The sequence below is a fragment of the Pan troglodytes genome, chromosome 5 (genome assembly GCF_028858775.2).
Source record: "Pan troglodytes isolate AG18354 chromosome 5, NHGRI_mPanTro3-v2.0_pri, whole genome shotgun sequence".
Classification (NCBI taxonomy): Eukaryota; Metazoa; Chordata; class Mammalia; order Primates; family Hominidae; genus Pan; species Pan troglodytes.
This window is the reverse complement of record NC_072403.2, coordinates 128,270,494-128,296,957: the sequence shown is the minus strand read 5'-3', so window position 1 is coordinate 128,296,957 and position 26,464 is coordinate 128,270,494. Positions and strand designations below refer to the sequence as shown.

General features: G+C 39.8%; 1 protein-coding gene across 3 annotated transcripts in view; it reads right to left on the bottom strand.

The window, feature by feature from the left end:
• DSE (dermatan sulfate epimerase) overlaps window positions 1–25,798 on the bottom strand; it is a 70,864-nt gene extending 45,066 nt beyond the window's left edge. For 2 of the 3 annotated variants that reach the window (XM_009451875.4, XM_016956198.4), the window contains exon 1: window positions 21,666–21,797. Coding sequence is in view for 1 of the 3 variants with exons in the window: in XM_016956197.4 (XP_016811686.1) it covers window positions 22,879–22,882 (4 nt within the window). In the remaining 2 variants the exon portion in view is untranslated. Of the gene's footprint in view, window positions 1–21,665; window positions 21,798–22,878; window positions 22,982–25,589 lie in introns of those variants that run through there. The other variant, XM_016956197.4, reaches the window with a different exon arrangement.
• Between the last annotated feature and the right edge of the window lie 666 nt (window positions 25,799–26,464).

The window sequence follows — 26,464 nt, the reverse complement described above, 5'->3', positions numbered from 1 at the left end:
TAAAGAATCAGAACAAAGGCAATGGGAAAGGCCCTGAACTTGGGGCAACTTGACCAGTTAAGATCGCTACCATAACTTCATTTGAAGGAGGCTGCTGAAATTGCCAGCAGCTGTCACAGATGTCCTTGGGGGTATCATTAAAGACAAAATTTTAAAAACTGAGTTGTAATCATATTTAGAAAACAAGAGTGAAATGTACATCCCCTATAGCTCCTGCCACCACACCCGCCAAGCTCAGCCTAAGAGCAGCTGCTCCAGTTTGCTCAACTTAATGGATGGGCCCCATAGTTAGTTACATGATTAGGAATAATCCCCCACACTAGAACCAGTGTGCCCATATCCATGGCAAGATTGAACAGGCAGACCCGACAAATGAATGTTCCTGACGTTGCACCCTCTCCCGTGGAAAACAGACAGATGTTGCCGAGGTTAGGCACTGTGACTCGCTTGCTCATGCTTCCATTTAAGTCCAAGTTCCCTCCTCCTTCAGGCCTCCAGTGAAGTTTTAGGAAAACCCTGATTGCCTGAGAGCATTAGGATATACTAGACAGGGCTGCATTGCCTTCTCTGATCCATTTTAGCATTTAACTCTCAGAGAAACCTTCCAAGTGCCTTGGGGAATACCTTGCTGTGGTCTCACGTACTATTTCACTGTTGCTACATATTTTAACTATAGTAATAAAATGCATATATTTTAAAAGGTCTCCTCACCATTCTATTTCAGTTTTATTAAATGCATAATTAAAATAATTTTTTGAAGAATGTTTCCTCAATACCAAAGTAAAACCTTACATGTCCTTGGTAAATTTTTGTAGTGAAATAAATCTAACCTTATTCTTAAATATGTCAAATCCTAAGAAAACCTATGGCTTTGGTACTGCAGAATCATTCCCTAAAATTATACTCCCTGATGTGTAAAGCCTGTGGACTCAGACAAAAAGGAAAATCTTAAAACTGAGAGCTCCTTTTTTTTTTTTTTTTTTTTTTTGAGACGGAGTCTCTCTCTGTTGCCCAGGCTGGAGTGCAGTGGAGCAATCTCGGCTCACTGCAAGCTCCACCTCCTAGGTTCATGCCATTCTCCTGCCTCAGCCTCCCAAGCAGCTGGGACTACAGGCACCCGCCACCACGCCCAGCTAATTTTTTGTATTTTTCGTAGAGACGGGGTTTCACCATGTTAGCCAGGATGGTCTCGATCTCCTGACCTCGTGATCCGCCCGCCTCAGCCTCCCTAAGTGCTGGGATTACAGGCGTGAGCCACCGCGCCTGGCCAAAACCGAGAGCTCTTAATAAAAATCAAGAATACTTTTGCTCCCTAAAAGGTAATTTCCAAACAAAAATCCACAATATGAAATGATGGTATATGGAACCTCCAAGAATTTGCACACGCTGCTGAAGGAGTAATTAGAAACCTGAGGCCACACAGCAAAACCACACCACGTATAATAACGGTGTTCACCACCTTAAAATACAACATTAAAAAAAAACTTTAGGTCAGGCTTTTATTAACTGCAGCTCTGTACAGTCAAAGAACATTTCTATCATTGTCCCCTGAAAGGTTTTCATGAAGATAGTACATTTTTTCATTATATAATGTGAAGCCCACTTTCTTTGTTATACCAGTGATGATAATTGTATAACTTCCTTATATTAGAATAATTCATGTAAAATATGTTTAAAGTGCTCACAAACATTTTCTGATGTCAAGTCTGAAGGCTTCCTCCCCCATCCACCAGAGACCACCTGAGTGAGAAATGTAGTGGCTATCTAACTAAATTCATAATTTAGTGGTAGAGGTTAGCCTGGTGCATGTTACTACTAAACTACAAACCATTAGTATCCAGCTTTTCAGAGATTGGTTATCATTTCATATGTAGAAAAAAAGTAAAATCTGTATTATTTTCATGGAGGCAAAGGGAAACGAGGGTAGAGATACGAGTGTACAAAAGTCACTTATGAGAGTACTGGGGCATCTAATTTTGCTTACAGAAGGCCAAAAGAGAAAATGAAATGGTTACACTTTCTAAGATAAGCTATAAATAAATTCTAGCTTATCTAGCAGTCTAACAATTGAAGATCTTCTGATTAGTATTTCTTTATTACAATTTTAGTTGATTTTCTTAATGATGGTTTTAGAACACACTATTCTAAATTATTTTCAGAATTTTTTATTTTAATATTATTTTCAGAAGTTAATATTGAGCATAATTAAGTGTATTTTTTATGCTGAATCACTTAAAAAGTAGTAATTTTTGCCTGTTATGCTTTGCAGTGCATTGTGATCCAGTATTGGAATATCAATTCCTTACCCAAGTTGGGGATAAGAATTTCTTATAAATACCAATAAATTCTACTATGTATTGAAAAAGTATTAAATCCAGGAATTATGGGCCAGGCACAGTGGCTCATGCCTGTTATCCCAGCAGTTGGGAGGCTGAGGCAGTTGCAGCACTTGAGCCCAGGAGTTGGAGACCAGACTGGGCAACATGGTGAAACCCTGTCTCTACAAAAAAATACAAAAATTATTTGGGTGTTGTGGCATGTACCTGGGGTCCCAGCTACTTGGGAGGCTGAGGTGGGAGGATCGCTTGAAGCTGGGTGGCAGAAGTTGCAGTGAGCCAAGATCGCCCCACTGCACTCCAGTCTGGGTGACAGTCTCAAAAAAAATAATAATAAAATAAAATAAAATCCCGGAACTATGTTAGGCATTGAAAATACAAAGTGGGCAAGAAAATCTATACCTTCCCTAAATAACTATAAACAAAAATATAAGAAAATGATGTCTCTGAGGTTTTTTTTTTTAAAAAAACTGTAGTACTGTATTACTCTGCCTGAAAATAAAGATGAATAGTCAGTCTCCCTTAGTCCAAAGCAATTTATTTAACCTATTGAACTTGGCCACTAAAGAAAATTTGCAATATATTTTTAAAAACTTTCTCTAAAGAGTAAAAGATTTTCTGTAATGGTCTGAAGGACAAGCTATGGCTCTCTCAGCAATAGCTTTAACCATGAAAACACTTTTGTGGCATTACTGACTAAAAAATAAAGTATAGAAAAGAGGATGAATAAAAATAATGAAGCCAACAGCTAAATCTCAACCCTATACAGTTTCAAATAACAGTTAAACTAAACCACAAAATGCTCCTGAAAACCAAAGTAAAATTTTTCTTCCTGCAATACATTCCTGAAGGCAGACTGGTGAGATGGTTAAGAGGGCTGGCATGGGGTCACAGTTGTTTGTCACTGTATGACTTTGGACAAGCTATCTAAACCTATTTCTTCATTTAAAATAAAATGCTATTTGTCTCACTGACTGGTTGGGAGATTAAATGAGGTAGCACCTTTAAAACCCTCACTTCATAGTAAGTGTTTAAAAAAAAAAAAAAGCTAGTTATCATTCACCTCAAAACACTATCAGTGTTTGAGGGTGCAAGCTGGAGCCACACTTCCTGGGTTTGAATCCTAGCATCATCACATCCTTACCTACGTTCCTGTTTCCTCCTCTGTAAAATGGATAAAATAATAGTACCTCCCTCATAGGGTTTCTGTGAAGCTTAAATTAGCTGATACACTTAAAGCATTAAAATGGTGCCTAGGATTTAGAAAGTGCTCAATAAATACTAGCAGCCATCATCATCTTCTCAATGAGAACATCGAGGTCAGTCCAACTGAGGGGAAGTGCACCATGACCCCAGGAGGAAACGCTCACAAAACTATCACTCAGAGAATGCTATTTTTAAAATATGTACAATGCATTGTTTATTTTCAACCTTGCAGTCTCTTCAGGAGACTAAAAATATCAAGTATTTTGAGAAATATAGAATATTTGATGCCAAAAGTTTTCTTCTTCTTCCTGCTCAACTGCACATTTATAACTTTCAGCTAAATATTCCAAGTAACCAAACAGATCTGAGGAAAAAAGCAATTACCAATCTACTTCTTCATCAACCAAAGTCTATATACAGATAAAGCTAACTGATTCACCATACTAATAAAAACATGCTTACACAGTCACAAAAAATCCTAAATGCAGAAATATAAGTCCTGATGAAATGCAACAGATGAAAAAAATTACTTATAAACTTAAATATAATTTTTTAAAATTTTGATGTTTAATCAAAATACATTTTCCACTTTCCACAAATGCCAATGTATATTATCTTTCAACTGGCAATGTAACTCCTTGAATCTGTAAATTAAATATATTTAATTCTGTATCACCAATTCTCCCCCTTTGATGTTTACATATGTGACTTCTTTTCTTACCAGTTGTGATAGTTTTGTGTCAACTTGACAGAATCACAGGGTACACAAGTATTTGGTCAAACATCATTTCTGGATGTGTCTATGAGGGTGTTTCCAGAAGAGACTAAACTGAGTAAAGCAGACTGTCCTCCCAATGTGGGTGGGCCCAAACAGAACAAAAAGAGAGGGAAGATTTTCTCTCGGCCTAACTGCTTGGGCTGGAACATTGGTCTTCTCCTGTCCTTTGCCTGGGATTTACACCAACAGTGGTCCTAGTTCTCAGGCCTTTATATTCAGGCTGGACCTATTCCACCTGTTTTCCTGGGTCTCCAGAGTGCAAATGGCAGATTGTGGGACCTCTCAGCCTCCAAATTGCAAAAGCCCATTCCCATAATGGCCAATTCCCATAATCTAGCCAATTCTAGATATAGATAGATAAACAAATGTAGGTGTAGACATGGATCTACTGGTTCTGTTTCTCTGGAGAACCCTAATATACTAATTAAAGCTGCTCAGGCCAAGCCCTTTTTCAAATTCCCATTAGAAAAACCCAGTATCGCTTTCCTAGTACTCACTCTCCAGAATCTCACCACCTAGGATAATACATCACACTCTTCCTCTTCCCTGACACTTTGGGAAATTAGTTTCTGGGATACCGTATTCTCCTGCTTCTCTTAATACCTCTGTGGAAAATCCTTCTTATGCTTTTTTCCCAGAAAATTTTTACTGCTTTTACTGTGCAAAGAATGTGTATTTCACTATCATATTTAATCCCCAAAATTATTTTATGGGTAATTTTGTTGGAAATAGATGAGGAAAGTGAGATTTAGAATGGTGAAATAACCTACCCAGCGTTGTTCAGTGAGTGGTCAGGTTTATTTTTGACTTCAGGTGTGTCTGAGTCACAGTCAAGATTTTAGCCATTATGCCTCACTTCCTTTCTCCCTGCGAGCTGCCTGCAGTGTCTCAATCCTGGGACTTCCCACAAGAATATGGCTGCATGGCTGCACGTGGTCATTTGCTCGCTCCCACCTCCTTCCTCATAACCTGCCGTCTAAGGTGCTCATTTATACATCTAAAACTAAATTCTTCCAATCAGAACTTTCTTAACTTCTTCACTACATTTTCTCAAACCAATTATTTGGAAATCATCTTCATTTCTTCCCTATCCTTTTTCTTTCATTCCAATTTTCTCACCAAAGTCATGCTTTTTTTTCCTAAGTACTGTTTCATTACTCTGCAGTTTTTCAACAGATTCCCGAGACTATTCCAGAATTCAACATCAACCTCCAGGGTAACTTTCCTCCTTTTGACCTTTTTCCTGAACCCAATAAATATCACATATACTTGTGGGTTAGTTTCTCTGTTCCTCTAGCCCTTTGTCTGCAAACTCCTATGGGTGAGTCATGACACTGATTACAGATTTTCAGGGGAAGTGCCCCACAAAAAAAGTACTACTAACCTCACTTATGCAATCTAATCTGGTTCACTCATTTATGAATTTAGCTAAACCGTTCTTGACATTATGTGTATTTTTGGTATGTCCTTATATCATATCTTCTAGGATAAGATACTATAAGTTTACTCTCTAATAGTAATAATGCCTCTAAGAAGCACTAATACAATGTTCAAGGATCTACTATGTTAAATGGGAAAGGGTTATATTAGCAGACCTGAGTTGCTCAAACCATACACATTCCCAAGAGAAGTCTTCAGGACTGGCCCTTTACCAGCTCATGAGAGACGAGCCCTTGGAATATTCTGCCTGATAAAGAGGTTTTTATACACTCGAGGCCTTGGGTTACATGGCAGTAACAGTTTAGTTAACTAGGTGATTCATGATAAACTCCTATCTTTGCTCTGGAGAGGCTGGAGTCTGAGTAGCTGAAGTCAGTCACATCTAACTACAGTAAAAGCCCAGGACACCAAGGCTCAGGTGAGCCTCCCTGGCTAGCAACGCTTTACATGTGTTGGCACACATTGTTGTTTTGAGTACAACTTCAGTAGGAGTGGACACCTAGAAGCTTATGCCTGTTTTCTCCTGGGCTTTGCCCCATGTGCCTTTGCCCTTTGCTAAGTTTAATCTGTATCCTTTGGCTGTGTTAAATAAAGCATAACTAGATGATAACAAATGTTGTAAGTCCTTCTAGTGAATTGCCAAGGCTGATGGTGGTCTTGGGGACTGCTTCCCCATCCATATGCCCTTTATCTTCTTTTTAGTTAAATCATCTAAGTTCCTGTTAGAATTATGAGTAGCTTGCCATAATACTTTGTCCCATTATAAAAGAAAATGTGATACTTTCACCACATCTTTCTCTTTAGTCAACTTTTGCTATTTTTCTCTGACTTACACCCAGAAAAATGACTAAGAATGTTGCTGTTGAAGCAAAGGACAAAGCAGAATACACTGGACTGACACATTTTTAAAAAGGCTTTGGGAATATTCCAAAAATGAAATATACAGATGGTAAGCAAAGGGCTAAAAGGAAGTTCATTGGAAAGTAATTTATGGGCATTAAACCTGTAACTGCAGTACATCTGATTGAAATAAAAATTGTATATATTGGATGAGTATATATGGAGTGGTGCTTTTATTACTGCACATGAAGTTCTTTTACATTCTTTACTTATATACAAGCATTCCTCATTTTTCCAGACTTCAAGTACTCATCAGTGATAAAATTTACTTTTTTTTTTTTGCTGTCTTTAACATTTCCAAACATTTTTATATGTACTTATTTTGATTCTCACTTTTGTCTCACAGATGAAAACCTTTGAGTTCTTTCGCATTAAAATCCCAGCATACTTTTCAAATGTCCTCCTGTGAATCATAATCAACTCAGAATACCACAGACTTGGTTTGTAAAACAATGATACATAGATGTAGTTAACCCAAAGACGTAGGCACTGCCTTCTTAGACTTCCCCATCTCAGTTACTGGCAACTAATCCTGCCAGTAATTGGACTCAACCCCACCCCCTCCTTTTCTCCCTTCCCTATTTCACTCTCCATATCCAAACTATCAGCATATTCTGTTGGCTCTACTCCAAATCCGTCCAGAATCCAGCCACTTTTACCACCACCATACAGCCATACCATGTCTTGCCTGCGACAGCCTCCAAATTTGTCTACCTGCCTTCACTCTTACCTCCCTAAGATCATTCTCCACATAGGAGCCAGAGTGATCCTGTTCAATCCTAATTCAGAGTATGTCACCACTCTATTTAAAACACTCTAATGGCTTCCCACCTCATTCAGATGAGCATCAAACTCCTAAGCATTGCTCTCAAGGGGCTAAGCAGCCTGGCCATACTGCCTCTCTGCCTTCATGTCCGACTGTCCAGTCTCTCTCTGCTCCAGCCATGTTGGCCTCTTTATTATTCCTGTACACATGAGGTGAGCTCCCTCCTCAGCGCCTGCACATTTGTTCCCTCTGCCTCAAATGCTTACCCTAGGATATCCATGTGGCTTGCTCCCTCATCCCCTTTAAGTTTTTGCTCAAATGTCACTCTCTCAGTGAGGTCTGCAATGACTACCTTATTTAAATGACATCATTACCAAGTCCAACCATCACCACTCTCTAATTCCCTCCTGGGTTTTATTTGTCTTCATGGCACTTATGACCTTCTAATCTACTATATAATTTACTTATTTATTTTGTGTGCTTGGCTCTCCCATCTAGAATGTAAGCTTCAGGAGGGCACTTTGCTTTCTGCTATATCTCCAGCACATAAAAGTGTACCTAGCACTTAGTAAACACTTAAAAAATATATATTAGTTGGATAAATTTAACTGTGTCAAGAGGTAAACTTTTAAATCCTCAGAGATAACTAAACATATAGTTATACAGCTACATAAATATAATTACATTAAAAGAAACAATAAAAATTTGTGTAGGAAGACAAATCATATGGAGATAAAATGTACTACAATGTTTGAACTCTGAAGGTTACTCTGAGTGATTATCACAGAGTTTACTGAGAGCCGTGATCACGGCCAGTGCCTTCCCAGCCTCCCCCAAGGCACAAAGCTCCCACTAAGTCCACCTCAGGCTGCTAGGTCTAGGTGACTTGCTTTACCCCCAACTTTCGCCATCCCATTATTAGCATGCCTAACTAACATGCCTCTAATCGCAGACCACTGCCTGAATGTCTCTCATTATTTCCTGACATTCCAAGGATAGATTTCATGAGTCCTCTATGGGTCTTTTTCTAAATGCCACCTCAAAATTTTCGGCCCATCTTGCATGGGATTAGGCACCTCACACTCTCCCTAGTCTATCCATGTCCAGACCAGCCAAGCCTTCCTTTCTGCTGAATGACTGTTTCTGTGCTGACTTTTATTTAGGTTGCTCTGTTTTGAAATTTAAAGTGATTCCCTCATGTCCCCATGTCTAATCACATGCCCAAGGATTGTAATTATTATTTAATGATTTGGTATAAGGACTTGATTAGTGTTACTATTTGTAAATTTAAACAATCTTTCTGTACTATTAACTTTTATCTAGAGAATTCAAAAGAATACTCTGTAATTATTATTTCTTCTACATCTATACAATTGCTAGTATTTTCTGCTAAAAAAAACTTAATATGGTGTATATTTAAGTCTATGAAATGTTACCAGTCAGGAAATAATTTTTGAGGAAAAGTAAAGCTCTAGTAGACTGCTGGAGACTACATATATTATGTAGAACAAGAGAATAATTTCTGAATTGCTGGCCATGGATACACAGGACAAATAACATGCTCCTGCAGAAATATTCCAACTCAGTTCCACATCTGTAAATTGGGGATAGAAATATCTATCTCCCAGGACTGTAAGGAAGATGAATGATAATATGAGCAAGGTGCCCAGAGCAATGACTGGCATATGAAAGGTGCTTAATAGGTATGATTATTTAAAAAAATTAAAAACTCCGAGGGCCTGAAATATGGCCAGATATTTAATGCCCATGTCTGTGTGCATGCACAAGTTCATGAATGTTTAATGCGGAGTCTATATCCTTATCTAGGTGAATAAGTTGTCCTTATTTCATTCTGTCTTAGCAAACTGCTCTCATAGTGTTAGCCCCATTCTTGGCATCTCCCAATCTAGGCATATACTTCTCTCTTGCTTGTATACTTCTCCACCCAAACTTTCATACCCACCCTACCCATTTTTACCCCATGTCTATTCACAGCCAGATTCCCCCTAGCTACTTCTCTTTTGATCAAACCTAATGGAATTCCTCTTTGTCTATGCTGGAAAAAAAACTCCCTTTTGTACTAAACTTATTTTTCAAACTCTCTTCTTATGTCTAGCCCTAAATGAATGCAGAAACTAGATGATCACCTGTCAGGTGATTCAGAATTTAAATAAGGTGGGGTTGGGGAACACTTAAGATCCTTCCAAATTACAGATTTTATGAAACAACTGAGTCTTTCAATAACAACTTGTCTCCAGTTGTGCTCTCCCATGCAGGCCAAATCTCACATCCTACCAATTCACAAGCAACATGGAGGCAGCCTCTTCAATTCCTGAGACAGCCTAGTTCTCTAAATGACTCTAGGTGTGACTCTCCTGGCACTTTTATCATTTGAAATCACCATTTGTCCATATACTCTTTTAAACCTTCACTGGTAATTTCTATCACTCTAGGGATATTTCTAACTTTCTCAGTGACTTAAGGAAACTTGATCCTATTTGTTCACTTACCTCAATTCCCACCATAAGCCTGGGGGTAGGGCGGGGAAAAATTTCTCTCTTGCCACACAGCTGCATACCTACTCACTTATCATCTCCAACTGACTCCTCAGTAAAATCCTTACCATTGACACTTCAAGAGTTTTTGCCCCTTTCCACAAGCATTCATTTCTTCCTTTGTCACCTATACATTTGGACAGTGACATATCATCCAAATTTAGAGAAGACAGAAACTATGTGGTATAAGTATAATGTCTCATTTATCTTAATATCCTTATCTCTAATCCTAGACAGAAATAAGTCACAGGGAATGTCATGCTGGAAAGAAGGAAGAAAACAAAGTATCTTTCCAGGAAACAGGGGGCACAGCAAAATCCCAAAGCCCTTTATGGCAATGTCCATTAATGTGGCTACGTAGGGGAATGGTGTAGGCCCAGGCAGAAAGGAGACAGAAGAGACAACAAGCTCATTAACTGATTATCATATAAACCTATAGATTCCTCCTCTTTTCTACAATCCTTTTGGCATATCATGGCCATGTTATGGTAGGCTCGAAATATCTGACTTACAGTCTGTTAAAGGTTAAATTTTGTTCCACAAAAATTCATATGTTGAAGTCCTAACCCCCAAACCTCTAAATGGGACCTTATTTGGAAAGAGGGTCATGCAGATTTAATTAGTTGAGATGAGGTCATATTGGAATAGGGCAGACCCCTACTCCAATACGACCAGTGTCTTTATAAAGAGTGGAAATTTGGAGACACACACACACACACACACACACACACATACACACACACACAGAATGCCATGTGAAGATGAAAATAGAGATTGGAGTGAAGCATCTACAAGATGAGCATGCCAAAGATTGGTAGAAGCCACCAGAAACTTGGTAAAAGGCTTGGTACAGGTTCTCCTTCATAGCCTCAAAAGGAAACAGTCTGCTGACAGATTTTTAGATTTTAGACTTCTAGCCTCCACCACTGTAAGACAATAAACTCCTATTGTTTAAGCCACCTTGTCTGCAGTACTTTGTTACAGCAGATAACTAATAGAGTCCTAGCTCTAGAATTTTCTCATTTCTAAAGTAAGCATTCTAATTCTTACAGTATCTACACCAATGAACAATAAAGTGCCTTTATTGTGCTTGCCAAGTGCCAAGAACTATGCTACATATTTCACGTAGATTGACTTATTTAATCCTTACCACAGCCCCATAATGCAGTTACTTGTATAATTTGTATCTTCACCTTTTGAGGTGATAGAACCTGAGGCACAGAACAATTAAGCTACCCAAGGTCCCATAGAATGTGAAGAAGCCAAGACATAAATGCAGGCAGTCTGATCAAATTACCCAGGAAATAACTATCTTTACAAATCATAAAGTCACCATTTTCATATCATTTCCCTACTCAAGAGCCTGTATTTCCCTCAGCAAAATGAGCAACAGTCTTGTCCAAGAGCTTTCATAATCTAGCTCTGGCCTATCTTCTCAATCTCATCCCTCATTTCCTCTCTACATAAACTCCCCCTTCAGACTTACCTGCCCATCATTGCTTGAGCATGACTCACATTTCATTCCTTTATTCCCTATGTTACTCTCTCTTATCTGCTCCACATCCAACGTGGTACTTTCCTCATTCAAAGAACACAACACTCTTTAATGAAGCCTTCTTGGCAACTCCATCCATAAGCAATCTCCCCTGGGAACCCATGTATGCATTGCTCAATATTCTTTGAGAATTCAGGGACGGTGCCAGCCATGAAGGTGCTTATATCATCTTATAAAATGATAGAATAAATATTTATACAAACACTAAAATAAAATGAAGTTTGCATAAGAATGACAAAGTACAACTGAAATTTACAGAAGAGCTGACACTTCTGGCTAAGGTGAAGAAGGATGCACTGAGGAGGTAGTATCTGAATTGGGCATTAAAAAAGGGTCGGTAAGAATGTGTACAGATTTCACTGTCTCTGCTACACACTTAGTACTAACTATGTGCATACTGAGTTATGTGAATATACATGTTATCTTCCTGTCTCACATTTATTATTTCAGTCCTCTCTGGATCCAAAAGGGATTTGATCACCAACTCAGGTATAAACTGCTGGGAGGCAGGGTCTGAGACTTCTTTGTCTTTCTTGTAGTGTCAAACACCCTTGTGGAAAATAATAAAGAATATACAAAGAAAGGAAGGAGAAAAAGAGAATGTCATCAATGGAGATAAGTGAATTCCCATGACTTTTCCCTGAAGTTCTCCTTGACCTGGCAGCTGCTCCATATCTGCTTGCTCCTCTTCTTGTGCCTTTGCTCTGCTGGCTGATCTGCTTGTAGTGCTTTCTCCTTTCCTCTTTTTTGTATAAAATCCTCTGAGACCCAATTCATTCCCCCTCTTCTGCCCTTGGAACCTCTTCCTTCCTGCAATCCTACTGCATTTATGTCCATTCGGCACCTAATTGTTCTCACAAAGTTTCCTATTCAGTTATTCTTCTCCAACCAGATTTTATAGCTCCTCAAGGCTGGAAACTATGTTATATTTATTTTGCATGCCTTCCCCTCTTCCCTCCACCTAGACATCCCCTCAAACACAGAAGTACCTGGCAAATACTTACTCAATGACTAAATCCTTTCAGTATGTCTATCACTAAAGTAAAATATCCTTTCATCTGACTCTCCAAGTTCAAAAGTACATTGGGAAAAGTTATATATTAAAACATTCATTCCCAAGTAACACAGATTTATCTTTTCTAAAACTTGCAATCACTGAACCAAACATCAGTAGCTTCACCAACAAGAAAAAAAGGTGTAAGCACATAAAGAAGGATCTGTAATATAACCACCCTAGGATCTGTAATATAACCACCCTAACACCACTGACTCCACTTCCTTATGTGCAGGGTTTATGATTTTATGGCAATTTGTAGTCTAAATACTGCCATACATAACCTTTCTTAAGAAAGAGATATTGGAAGTGGTCCAACAATCTGAAATTTGCAAGATGAAATTTAACAAGTTGAGATGAAATTCAACTTTTAAAGTTACCACAGCAGACATTCAAATGCCATTTCTTAATTTAAATTTTACACAGAATAATTCTATGCAAGCCACATGAAGTCTAAAAATTTTAATGGTGAATATCTTGGGACTGTAACAAAGCATATAGATAATGGGATGAATCCACCCTGAACAATACTTGTTTCCTTAGAAAAAAAGGTGGATCTTAAATTTTCACAAAATAGTTTAAGAAGGAATAAACTGAACTTGCATAACAGCAACAGATCAATTCCTATTTTGCTCCCTATTTCTCTTGGGTTCTCATTAAAACCAAAAGCTCTAACTTACGGAAGAATTAAAGTAAAGATAGAGGAGGAAGAGAACTAGGAGTAATCTGGAAACTAAAGGGGCCAGCAAAAGACATTCTTACCTAAGATAACTTTGGAGGTTTTCAATGTTCCCAAGAATCAGTTTCTTTTGAGAAAGGTAATTTTGAAAAGTATTTTGAAATTGCTTTAAAACTATAGTCTATAAGACTAACCTGAAACAGAACTCGAAATGCCTAAGACATTAACTTTGCTGAGCTCCATTTCTTGGCATCCTTCAAGCCCACTGACCCATTATCAGCTCAGAGTGCATTTTCCAACACCTTATGCTGCATCAAAATGATCTTGCTTTTAAGATACTTCTATCTCAATTTCAATAAGCCTAATCTTGATATTGAGAAAAAAACCGAACCACAGGCCTAAAACCATGGGATCAATTCTGCTGGAGATTGCATCTTCTTAACAAAATAACATAAAGTTAGCATTCTATTTATAAAAACACCATTATTGTTTTTAACCATAAACACTGCAATAAGAAGCATGGTATGACAGAAGTTTCCAGGTTCTTTCCGACATGGGCAACACCCATATTTTAATCACATGACTGATGAATGCCCCCTACATTCATGCAACCACTGAGATCCTTTCCCTCTCACTACCAGTCTGGTTCTACCATAGAAAATGATGTAGAGAATGGTAAAAGACAAGACTTAAAAAAAACAAGGTTATCTAGAATAAAAAAGAAATGTGGGTGGGGACTTAAGGTACAGTAAGGTGGTGATGGATGTGCTAATTAATTTGATTGTGACAATCACTACATGATGCATATGAATATCAAATAATTAGGTTGTATACCTGGAATATAGATAATATTTATTGTTAATTAAATGTTTCTTCAAAATTTTTAAAAATAAAAAAGAGAAATATGGAGGAAAAATGACCTGTTTGGGAGAAAACAGATGAAGCAGGGGATGGAGGAGTTTTGCAATGTTTACCTCAATGAAAGATTGATCTTATATATGATCAATATTTAACCAGTCAATAAATACTTTGTTCTTATAAAAATACCAAGTAGAAAATGTAAAGGCATCTTTTATGTAAAACATTAAAATATTTTCTTCTATATTCACATATTTAAATCATTTCTAATTTCTAAGATTTTCAACTTCAAATAAGCAGAAGTCATAAATTAGAGCCCCAGAGGATAAATTTAACATCCCTTCAAGGCAACCCCATTTAAACCTTTCTAAACAGAAAAGAATTCAAAGGCCTTTTTCAGAAATCCATCCTAAAGGATAAAAGCATTCAGAAAAACTTCCCTGTATTTACCATAAATCCTTCTTGATGCTTGCTTTAAGTTAATTTCCCCCTTCTTTTCTTCAGGGAAGATGGAAAACAGCTGTTCAACGTTCCCTTTCAGGCTACTTTTTTCCTTCCTGACAGGTCCCTACCCTCCTTGGGAGAAATGTAAACACTGCAGGTGATTCCAAAATCCAGTTGGCCCAAGTCTGATTACCCATGGGGTTGGTGAGCCTGCCCCCATTCATACCACCTGGAATGATATCATCAAACTGCAAAGGTCCCAGGAAAAGATTTTTCCCCAGAATTTGTGAAATTCTAGAAATTCATCGGATATAGTCTGTCCTCACACATATTAAAATGACAAAAATAGCACAGCTTCAAGAATAAAAGTTTAGTCAGAACTGTCTAGAAGGTAAACAAGGTTGTATTACAGCCGGGTACCTTGGTCTTCACTACTGCTCTACACCGTGTTGGATATTGAGTGCACCTTGGCGTAAAGTATTTTTAAATGACTTACTGATTTTTATCATGAAATTCCTGAGTATTTGTCACTGAGGCAATTTTCTCAGTGACAGAAACCGTCATTTCTCATTTCTAAAACTGAAAAATTCTAGAAATCCCTTTCAGTACCCCAGTCTAAAGGACTACTCTATAAACAAGTGTCCATTTCTAGTCAGTTATTTCTTTAAATGAGCAATGTATACGGATTCATGACATCATCTGCAGTTTACTGCATTTTACAAAAAAAAACTTAACACAACACTAATGTTGCTACCTACTTCAGGAACTGCTAACAAACATCATTTTTCTTGCAACAGCCATTTGACAGCAACAATAAGGCTGATATATTGCCTTCGTACTTCATCAATAAAAACATTACAGACCCACAAGCTTGGTGAGCCTATTTCCTTTACAAATTCCTTTTTAAGAGTTAGGAAATGCTGATTCAACTTTGTTGCGGTATAATGTTTGTATGCATTAAATGCCTATTATTTAATAGCTAAGTTTGTTATTGTTATACATGATAAAAAATGCAAAAGCCCTGACTTAAGCAACAAACACAACTTTAAAACTCTACGAATATTTCAAATGGACAGATTTAAAGGACAGCTTCTTAAACTGACTGTATACCTATTCAATTTCTACTAAAAGAGCATGAATGCTAATTTATACACACACTGGGGATTTCTATATGATTATTCTGCTATCGTTCGCACTGAGAGGAGAGAAACTATTAAGTCTAGAAATAAAAGTCAAAAGGTGGGGGTTGGCATGCAGACACATACATTCAGTTGCAAACTCTTTCTGACTCTGTCTTGGACAAAGCAGATGAACATAAATAATCTACAATGGATATGTCACATATATGTAATTGAAAGCCAACTGCCTATATGTCTTTTGTTATATTTTCTCTAACAAGACTACACTTACCTAATAGGTATAACTATTCCCAAATATAAAATGCCAAAGCAAATAATGCTTATTTGTCAGTATTGTTCATAGCTTCTACATATTACTGAAAGGCAAATTCTGTTCTTTCAGGACTTATTTACTAACATTTAATGATAACACTACCAAAATCATGTTTACGAAATATTCCAAGGGAGCTGAAGCAAACAGAAGGAAATCCAGTGGTAATCAGTACACATTAAATTTCATATGTTATTCTGAATTAAAGACTGAACAAACTACTCCATTCAAGAAATAAACAGATTGCCTCAATAATCTTTTCTTCTCTTTCCAAATTAAAATCATTCCCTTCTTCTTTGTGATCTCTAACAGGCTCTCTGAACACTTTTCCTCCAGCAGGTTTATACTCTTCTAGGCATCTGAAAGAGGATCTGGAATCCACACCCTCAACAGGCTGGAACTTGCCTACACATGGCAGAAGTAAGGAACACAATCAGTAAAGGTAAAAATCCTGAAGCCAGCTAATGAGAACTGAGCAATCGGCCCAGGGCTTTGCAGGAATTAGAAGTGGCCCCACAATGGAATCCTCAGAAGGCATGAGAAGAGATAGAGAGAAGTGGAAGAGGAGGGGGCTGCGGAAAGGGGGTCTGTAAATAGCCAGTTACATTAGTCTAGGAAGCACATAAGCATTTTAGGGAGCTGACGGTTCACGGGGAGTAGTGAGTAGTAAAAGGGATAATAAAGTAGACAACAGGAAAATAAAATGTTAGAGTCTTTAATAATATGAATTTGGAGTCACAAGGGATAAAAGTAGGATTAAATGTGTAATTTAAGTTAATCTTCTATTTAAGGTATACCACTAATGACTTGAAAATGAAAGACAAGTCTTTTACCTTTAGTATTTCCATTTCCATACCCCTAAAATGAGGGTAAGACACTAGCTCTATATCACTGTCCATTTCTACTACACTAAAATATTAAAATATTTGAATTCTTTGAAAAAAAAGTTAAAAGTACTGGGCAATTTCAAAATGCAAGTATTTATGTAGATGTATGTTCAGGGATTTTCCTTTACAGCAATTCTCTAAATGCATATGAATTTATAAGTGAGAGTTTATTAATAGTAATGGTCCCTCTATCCTATGCACAATACCTTGTATTTCTCTTTCTAGTTTGATTCTTTTCTGCAAGACTTCAGCATCAACTAATCAAGCCACTCTTCTATACATAACTAGAAGTTGTGAAACACTGAAGTGAGATGATAGAAATTTGGGATACATTTATTTACCATACACATAAAAAAGACTTTGAGGCAGGATCTTGCTCTGTCGCCCAGGCTGGAGTGCAGTGGTGTGACCATAGCTCACTGCAGCCTCGAACTCCTGGGCTCAAGTGATCCTCCCATCTCAGCCTCCCAAGTAGCTAGGAAGAAAGATTTTTCTTTAAAGAAAAATTATTTCAATTAAACATACTATCCAATTAATGAACAGTTTAATTTTTAAAAGCATATTTCCTATTAGAATGGGGCATTAGAGTTGAGAAGACTTTGTGAAACATACATTCTTCATTATTGTTATCATCAAATGGTACATCGATCAGTACACCTCAAGAGTTTGGGATTTTAATCTCTACTTCCCATTCTAATTCACCATATGAATTTCATAGGAAAATAATTTTCCTTTTCAGTACTCTGGGCTTATATATAACTTGCCTCATTGCCATGTTGGGCACCAACTTGAGGTATAAAGAATTTTGCTGTGTCACCCAAACATTTGCTGGTAATTTGGTGCTCCCAGAGAGTTTTATTCTAGCAATCACTATAGGGGAAGATAACATAATCCCATGAGAAAACCTTAACATATTTGCTATGGTTTGAATAATTGCCACCTCTAAAACTCATGTTGAAACTTTACCTCCAATGTGGATGTGGCAGTATTGAAAGGTAGGACCTAGAGGCGATTGGGTCATGAGCCTCTACCCTCATGAATGATTAATCCATTCATGGATTAATAGGTTAATGGATTCATGGGTAATCACGGGAATGAGACTGATAGTTTCACAGGAAGAGAAACCTGAGCTAGCATGAACAACTCCCTCACCATGTGAGGTCCTGGATCACCTCGGAGCTCTGTAGAGTCCCCACCGGCAAGAAAGCCCTCCCCAGATGCAGCCCCTCAACCTCGGACTTGGGCTCCATAACTGTAAAAAATAAATTCCTTTTCTTCTTAAGCTATCCAGATTCAAGTATTCTGTTATAAACAATAGGAAATAGAGTAAGCATTTAAGAACTGTCCTATCCTCTTCTCAGGCACATTCTTTTAGTAGGGTTATGTCACTGAATCTCTTCAGGTGCCCTACCCACTCCTTCAAAATAGTAAAGATCCAGCCCCCTCAGAAAACAGAATAATAGTATCCACTATAATGAAGTTCCCTCTACCACAGATTCTGGCTCTCCTCAAAGGCCTGCCACAAACACATCCTAAGTCAATAACAGTATTTCTCTTTTTTTATTTGGGGAAGGGGCAGTGGGGTGGTGAAAAAGGATAATATTTACTATATTTATGATTCAAGTATGCTAATGGTTATGTAATATTTAATATATGCTACAACCACAAAATGCTAGTCTTTTGGGAGTTTCTTCTGAAAGAGGATCTGGAATCCACACCCTCAACAGGTTGGAGCTTGCCTACACATGGCAGAAGTAAGCAACACAATCGGTAAAGGTAAAAATCCTTTGACAGTTTCAGGTTATGTAATATTTAATATATGCTACAACCACAAAATGCTAGTCTTTTGGGAATTCCTTTTTGAAAACAAAGATTACCAATATACTAAAACTCAAATTTAAATATTTTTTCTTTTTTTCTCTACAATTATTTATTGAAATCATACTATTGAGTGAAAATCATGCAATTTCTTTCATGCAACACAGTGTGATCCAAGGCAAGTATAAATAAATACCAAAATATTGTATCACAAATAACATTAAGAAATGTATAAATATTTTATTGTTTAATCGCAAAATGCACTTTCATCAGTGATCTTAAAGCACTTTTTCAGAAATTAAAAAGAGACTATAACGAGGCACTGGGAAGCATCTGCGAAGTTAAGAGCTTCATCTCATGGATGACCACCAGGTCCTCTCAGGGCAGCACTGCGAGATATTGAACCGGACAGCCCATAAAATCTCATTGAAAGGAACTGTATTAGCTTGTTTCTGAACTAATTTCGTAAATACTAAAGCAGATGTACACACAAACATTGGTCACTAAGATGGTCCTGATCTCACATAGCAAACCTAGTTGATGTCTCACCCAGTGCTTTTTCAACAGGTCCTCAAGATCAGGAAGGACAGCCTCTATCTAGCAGGATCGAGAATGGAACCTAATAACCCCATCATGGCAACTGCCTGTACTGTTATCAAAGTATCTCTTGGTCAAAGTTTCTTTTCAGATGGAGTCTTCTTCTGTCGCTCAGGCTGGAATGCAGTGGCACGATCTCGGCTCACTGCAACCTCCGCTTCCTGGGTTCAAAAGATTCTTCTGCCGCAGCCTCCCAAGTAGCTGGGACTACAGGCGCGCGACACCACGCCCAGCTAATTTATTTTTTGTTTTGTATTTTTACTAGAGACAGGGTTTCACCATATTGGCCAGGCTGGTCTCGAACTCCTGACCTGGTGATCCACCTGCCTCGGCCTACCAAAGTGCTGGGATTACAGGCGTGAGCCACCGCACCTGGCCCTTTTTTTTTTTTTTTTTAATTCCCCTTCACTTGGTGACTGTACTTTCAGTATTTTTTAAACTGTCAAAATGTACTTTTTACGCCAGTGTTTTTAACTAAAACTTCATAAAAACTGATACTGATGTCATATACTAGTCAATGAAAAATAACTCTTCCCAAGCTCAAACTTGGGAAGTGCTGCTTATTGATGTTTCTCAGGTTCTACATTAGCAGCTCCAAGAGAGCTAAGGCTGATCTCATATACCTGTGTATGTAACCTAGGTAACCAGCACTATATTGCACTTTCTGCTGAACCCACACAGACGGGTCACTAGGTGATGGAGATATCAAATTCAATCTGTTATCTTCTCCATTTTTACTAGAACAGACCTTACCTACATACTTCAGAAAAGAACTTATATCTGTATCGTGACCGTCAAAGGAAGAGGTCACAATACAGAAATCTAACTATTTGCATGAAACAAATACTCAGATAATCCTATATTTTATTTTCTTCCATGCACATTAGGTTTTTTGTGATCCCATTTAGTAATATAGTTAGAATACTCTATACAATATTGTTTATCACTATTTCACATAGAGATTATCATTGAGAATTTTATTTTGTTTTGTTTTGAGATGGAGTCTCGCTCTGTCGCCCAGGCTGGAGAGCAGTGGCGCAATCTCGGCTCACTGCAAGCTCCGCCTCCTGGGTTCACGCCATTCTCCTGCCTCAGCCTCCCGAGTAGCTGGGACTACAGGCGCCCGCCACCACGCCCGGCTAATTTTTTGTATTTTTAGTAGAGACGGGGTTTCACCGTGTTAGCCAGGATGGTCTCGATCTCCTGACCTCGTGATCCGCCTGCCTCGGCCTCCCAAAGTGCTGGGATTACAGGCGTGAGCCACTGCGTCCGGCCGAGAAATTTTTTAAAAACTTGAGGGAATTACTGAAAGTTTAAATTCTATAATGTGAAAAATACTAAAAATATGTATAAGTGAGAAGATCTTTCATGCATTTAATTAACAGTGCTAAACCATGACTTTCTAAACCATGACCAACGAAAAAATTTTTAAAAAGAACTTTATTACACGAAGATTCCTAGAACTAAAAGCGTCATTGCCTGACCTAAAGAATTTCAGGTAAGTGAGGTTCACCTCCTGATTTTAACCAAAGGCTTCGGTTTCCATCTGAATGCCAGCCGGCTTAAGAGGAGGCTGCTGCTTTAAAGGAGCGATATAAACGAAAAAGTTCTCAGGTCACAAACCTAGCTCAGATTCCAGCCCCGACAGATCTTGAGCCCATGTGGCATCGCTTTCAGAGCTTCCCAGTCTGTGAGTCAAGCCCCCGCCCCCTCCCCTCCCCGGGACTGCCTCGGGGATGAGGTTTACTAACAATTTCTCCGAGTGCCGGCGGAGCCCAGGAGCGCTGGAATCCAGCGTCTGGGAGAGGCTTGGGGAGCTCTTCCTCGGCTTCCGCAGCCGCAAAGTAGGGTTGCCAGCGCCAGGATCTGCACACAAGCCGCCGCCACCTCCCCTGCCCCCAAATGGCTGGGGTACGGAGGGAAAGGAGGACGCGAGGGTGTGCCACCCAACCCCGCAGAGTGAAGCCGAGGCCCCAAGGACCGTCGAGGAAATCGCGGCTGGGCCGGCCAGATCCGATGCACGGAATGCGATCTCCAGGTTCTCATCATGTTCCCGGCTCGGTGCTCGGCGTTCAAGGGGGTGGGGAGGGGCGAAAAGCTGCCCCTCGAGGCTGCTCCGCCGCCGGGGAAGCCCGTGGCTCAGGCTTTACGCGTCAGGCGCTCTCTCGGAGTCCAGCCGAGCCGGGCCCGGGCGCGCAGCCCGCGGCGCTCCGCTCTCAGCCGGAGACGTGGCTCTCCGTCTCCCGCCCGCGCCAGGACAGCCCCGAAGGCTACCCGCCCGAAACTCCCGAAGAAAGTTGCGCCACGCGCCCCAGCTCGTCCCTTGCGCGCCCCTCCACTTACCGCTCCCAGCCGAGGCTTCGTTCTCTCCGGCGTCGCCTCCGCAGCCTCCAGAGCCAGCTCCCGGTCCTCCTCACTCCAGGGCGCCCGGGCTCCCGGCCCCCTCCGAACCGAGCCCTCCGCGCCCCCGCCGCGCCATGGGTGCTGGTGGGCGCCGCGCCGCGCCCCGGGATGCGCTGCTGCAGCCTCGGGCGGCGCTACTAAGAGCCGGGCCGGCGCGGGCGGGTAGGTGTGGGCGAAAGGGGCGGAGGGAGGGACGCGGCGGGCGCTGAGGCTCCGCTGGAGGCGGGAGGAAACCGCAACGTCACCAGAGCCAGAGGAGGCGAGGATGAGGAGAGGGAAACGGGGACCCCCTCCCCCGGCCGAACCCCGACCGCAGGCCCTCCCCGCTTTCTCCCGCTCCCCCTTTCCCGGGACTCGCCGCTCGCAGCTGTGCTCGGCCTTCCACGCCACCCGGCCCGGACTCCACCCGCACCCCCGCCCGCCAGGCCTCTTTGGCTCTAACTTGTTCTAGTTTCTTAGGACTCAAACGCTTCGGGTTCGAGAATCACACCCAAAGGAAAGGTAACTTTTGGAGGCCCAGGGGGAGGAGCTGATGCTTCCATACTACTCTGCGAGAGGAAAGCGAGGAAGACGTTAAGACTCTTACTACCGGGGCTGGTGCCCACTCCAGTCTGCCTCCTCCCGAATAGTTACTGCCTCTTTTCTCTCGAATTCGGTTTTACTCTCTTCTCAAAGAGTAGTGGGAGGGGGGACTTTGGGGCGGGGGTCACCTATAGAGAAGCAGTTCTCTTTTTTACTGTACCAACAAAATACACTAAATCCAAGCGCACCGAACCCTGCAAACGGAACAGATTTTAATCATAGAAGGTCAGGAGCAAAGCATTTAACGTAGGCAGCTCACAAACAGAAATTTATATTACGCGGTGGGGGGTGTGTGTGTGTGAGAGAGAGAGATCCCTCATGCACCCAAGTTCAGGTGGAGCATTTGCAACCTTGGTAGTCACAGCCTCCTGGAGAAGAGTTCTCCTGTTTTCCAAAAATCAGCCACTGCTCAAACACGCTCAGCCAGGTCCAACCAGGCCCCAAGGAGATGTGAGGTAGGATCAGGGCCATCACCTCAGGAATACTTTGCCCCTTCCACCTCCACCCAGTGTGTGCAAGTAACCTACCAGACCTAGATTGTACAGAAGTGAAAGATTTGTAGGATACTTACCCATTCATTAGAATGAGAGATATTTTACTGGGAGCAGTGCTTTTCTCCATGAGTTCTGAAGGGCACCTCCATCCAATTCCTCTATCCTCAGAGGTTCTCACTTCTATTTGGCCAAATAAGGAAAAAATGTGGATGTCTCAGTTTAGGCTTCTCTTTTTCAGAAATTGCATTTAAGAGGAACTCCTTACAAACAGGTCAAGAGGAAGTGGTACTATTAAATTTTTTAAATGTTCACTCAGGTAAACCACTAATTTGCATAAACTTCTTGATGCTTTAGGGAAGGCCTGTCGAGGAGAGAAGAGGGCTCTGGAAACTGGAACTAATTTTTGGTTCAAATCCAAACTTTGCTTTTACTACTGTGGGCCTTGGAAAACTAACATCAGAACCTCAGTTTCCTCATCTATAGTGTAACAATATAATACCTTGTTTGAACAGTTATGGAGAGGATATAATAAAAATAGCTAATGTTTATTGAGAGTTTACTACACCATATCAGACGGTCACTGTGCTAAGAGATTTACATATACTAATTCAATTATTAGAATAAATTGTGAAAGTGTCTAGCTGTATTATATAATCCGTAAGTGTTAATTTCCATTTATCTTCTCAAATTTGAAAGAGACTTTAGAAAAAACATCTGGTTTAATTTACGTAACCTCTCAGCAAGTAGTAGTCTAGTTCAGTGATTCTCCAACCTAGAACTTTAGAATCAGCAGGGGAGCTATAATAAATTCTTTCCAATGGGGACCCCCACACAAGAACAACAAATCAGAATCTCTGAGGTTAGGGTCTAAGCATCAGCATCTGCATTTTAAAATCTCTTCCTAGATGATCACAATGTACAACCAGGATTGAGAATTCTTCAAAGGAGGTAGTACTGACTGTCATTTGCTCCCCTTTACCCTCACACCCCCTACAATTTTGCTTTTGAGTGACCTGCGAATTGGCCTCTGGATGACATTCACTTTGTGCAAAGCACCCCCGTCCCCCCGGCCCCGCCCACCCCATTACAGTAAGTCTCAACAGATCTGCTATTCTGCTCTCTGGAATCTACAGGATACACCTAGCCTTGATTCCACAGGAGAATACTTCAATTTACCTGGGTACATATTAACTCCATCAGCTTTTCTTCATCCATTAGGAAAGCTCTCAGGAGGAGATTTACTTTGCCAACATCTCTCTCAAACCCTGATGCCAAGAATTGAATTCAAGGTTTCACCCAAGTGACAAACTAGAAAGATGTTTAATGGCTTTGTTGTAATTACTGTATTTCCCTAAGTATATCCTTGGAGCTTCCATGGCAGCAATATTACCCAGCTGACTCCATATTACAATCTACCAAATAAAACCTTAAAGTGTTAAAAGTTTAGTTGGAGAATCACTGAACTAGACAACTACACTCAATGCAGTGTTCAGCACTTTACCTGTGATTCTACTGAATTTTATTGTGTTAAATTAGGCGTCTTAGCTTGTTGACATATTGGGTATCATTGATATAACTGAGTAATTCTACCTCTCAATTTCATGACCTCTGTAAATCCGGTCTGTATGCCATGCCATCATTTAAGTTCTCATTCTCAGGTACCTTCCTCTGCCAACCGACACTGGATTTGAATGCTACTGATGAACATTCGTATCAGTTGAGGACCCACATGTTACCTTGTCCTATTTTTGTCTGTTGTCCCAGGGTAGCAGCCTGTGTACATGGGTACGTGGCACTTTTGTAAGAATTAGAAAAAGGTATCCCCACTCTCACCTTAGCTGAAGGATTAGGAAAAAGTGACCCCTTACTCCTAGATGCAGCTCCAAACAGACAGCAGATGAGCTTTGTCTATTGGATGTCTTTGCTCTACTGTAATATTGTCAAAAAACAAAGGAAATGACTACTTAGTGAATTGTGGTTCATGTCTACAAAATTGTGTCTTCCTTTTCTAAGTATCCAGATGTCATTTTAATAATAGGTTTATTCATTTTGTTCAGTATCTGTGAAAAGTTTCTTGCCTTGGTTTCAGACTAAGGCAAAAACTGGAACTCCATCTGTCCACCTCCAGTTTTTTAGTGTTCATCTCCCTCTATGCTTATTCTAGCTGAGAGTCCTTATTGGTAAACTCTCCTTGCTGAGATGGAAATTTACTAGGCAAGGAGAAGTTAAGCTTTAGACAGCTACGACATATTTTCTTACAAGCTTCTTCACCTATCTTTTCAGTTAACTCTTTGAAAGCTTATTTTATCCCTTACATTTAATGGTTTATTTTTACATAATAGAGAAGACAAAAAAAAGGGAATTAGTTTTGTTTAGTCATCCATTTTATCTCAAGCAGAGGCATCCCTTCCATGTTCTTCTTGTCTGAACAAAACAAAATGTTATTTTTTGTTGTTGTCGTCCTTAGTTTATTCTTGGCTTTAGCCTAAAATAACAGAGTAACAATATTACAGGGCTGTTACAGGTATGCGGCTTCTGTTCTCCTCTTGAGTTTAATTCATTAAACTAAATTTTAATCTGCCTTTTATGTTTTACTAATCAGTCTGGTCCATGACTATACATCTGCTTCCATTCTTGAAATGCTTTTTGTTTTTCTTCCTCAGGCCAAAATTATTCTATTTGTAAAACTGCCTTACCCTGCACCTATAGATTCTCTCATCTTCAGATCACAGAAGAAGTAAGATCATTTTGGTTTGCTCAAGCCATACTGCCCTGTACTTGTACTTACTGATTCAGTGATAATCTCCTGAGCTTTCCCTTCCATTTCTGAGCATTCAGCCCTGGCCAGGCATCCTCCAGAGGCTTCTCCAAGCTTCCTTGCTCAGGCCTCCCTCCCTGCCTTTCTCAGCGGTGACATGATCTTCTCCATTACCAAGACTGCTCTGCTGCGACTGCTTCATCTCCAGATGACTCAAGCTTCGTGGGCTTAGTTTTCATCTTTAAAAAAAATGAAACATTGACCTACATTCTTAATAATAATTGAATTCCACCTCCACTGCAAGTCACAATTTGAGATTTCTGCAGGTACATACTTCCTGGCCTCACAATCTTCTAATAGGTCATGAAATGTACCAGGCACGTCCATACATGTCTCCTTTTATCCTCACAGGCACTGACTGATGAGGAAACAGAGGCTCTGAAAGTTAAAGTGAATTTCCCAAACCATAAATGGTTCAGACCACATAACGATTATGTTTTCTGATATACAATCTAGGATCCTTCCACTAAACCACTTGGCCTAGACTAACTTTTTGTGTCTAAAGCCTCATTTACAGTTTGCGTATCCTGGCCTCAGTTGAAAGCTATTCTCCATTCATTGACAATTGACTTTTGAAATGGATGATTTTATATCACCTCTTATTATAAACTACCTAAGGTGTCCTAAACACCTTCCAAATTATAATATTGTTCTCTGAAATTACAAAAATTACTGATATTTGTTACATGAATGAATGAAATTAGATGTTTATTCTTTTCCTCAGACTTAATAGACCAAAAGGAGTGTAACATTTAGTATTATAAGCTCCTTCATGGTAGAGACTCTTCTTCATTTCTATAGCCATTCCTCATATTTCCTGGCAGAGGGCACGTTTATTAAATTAG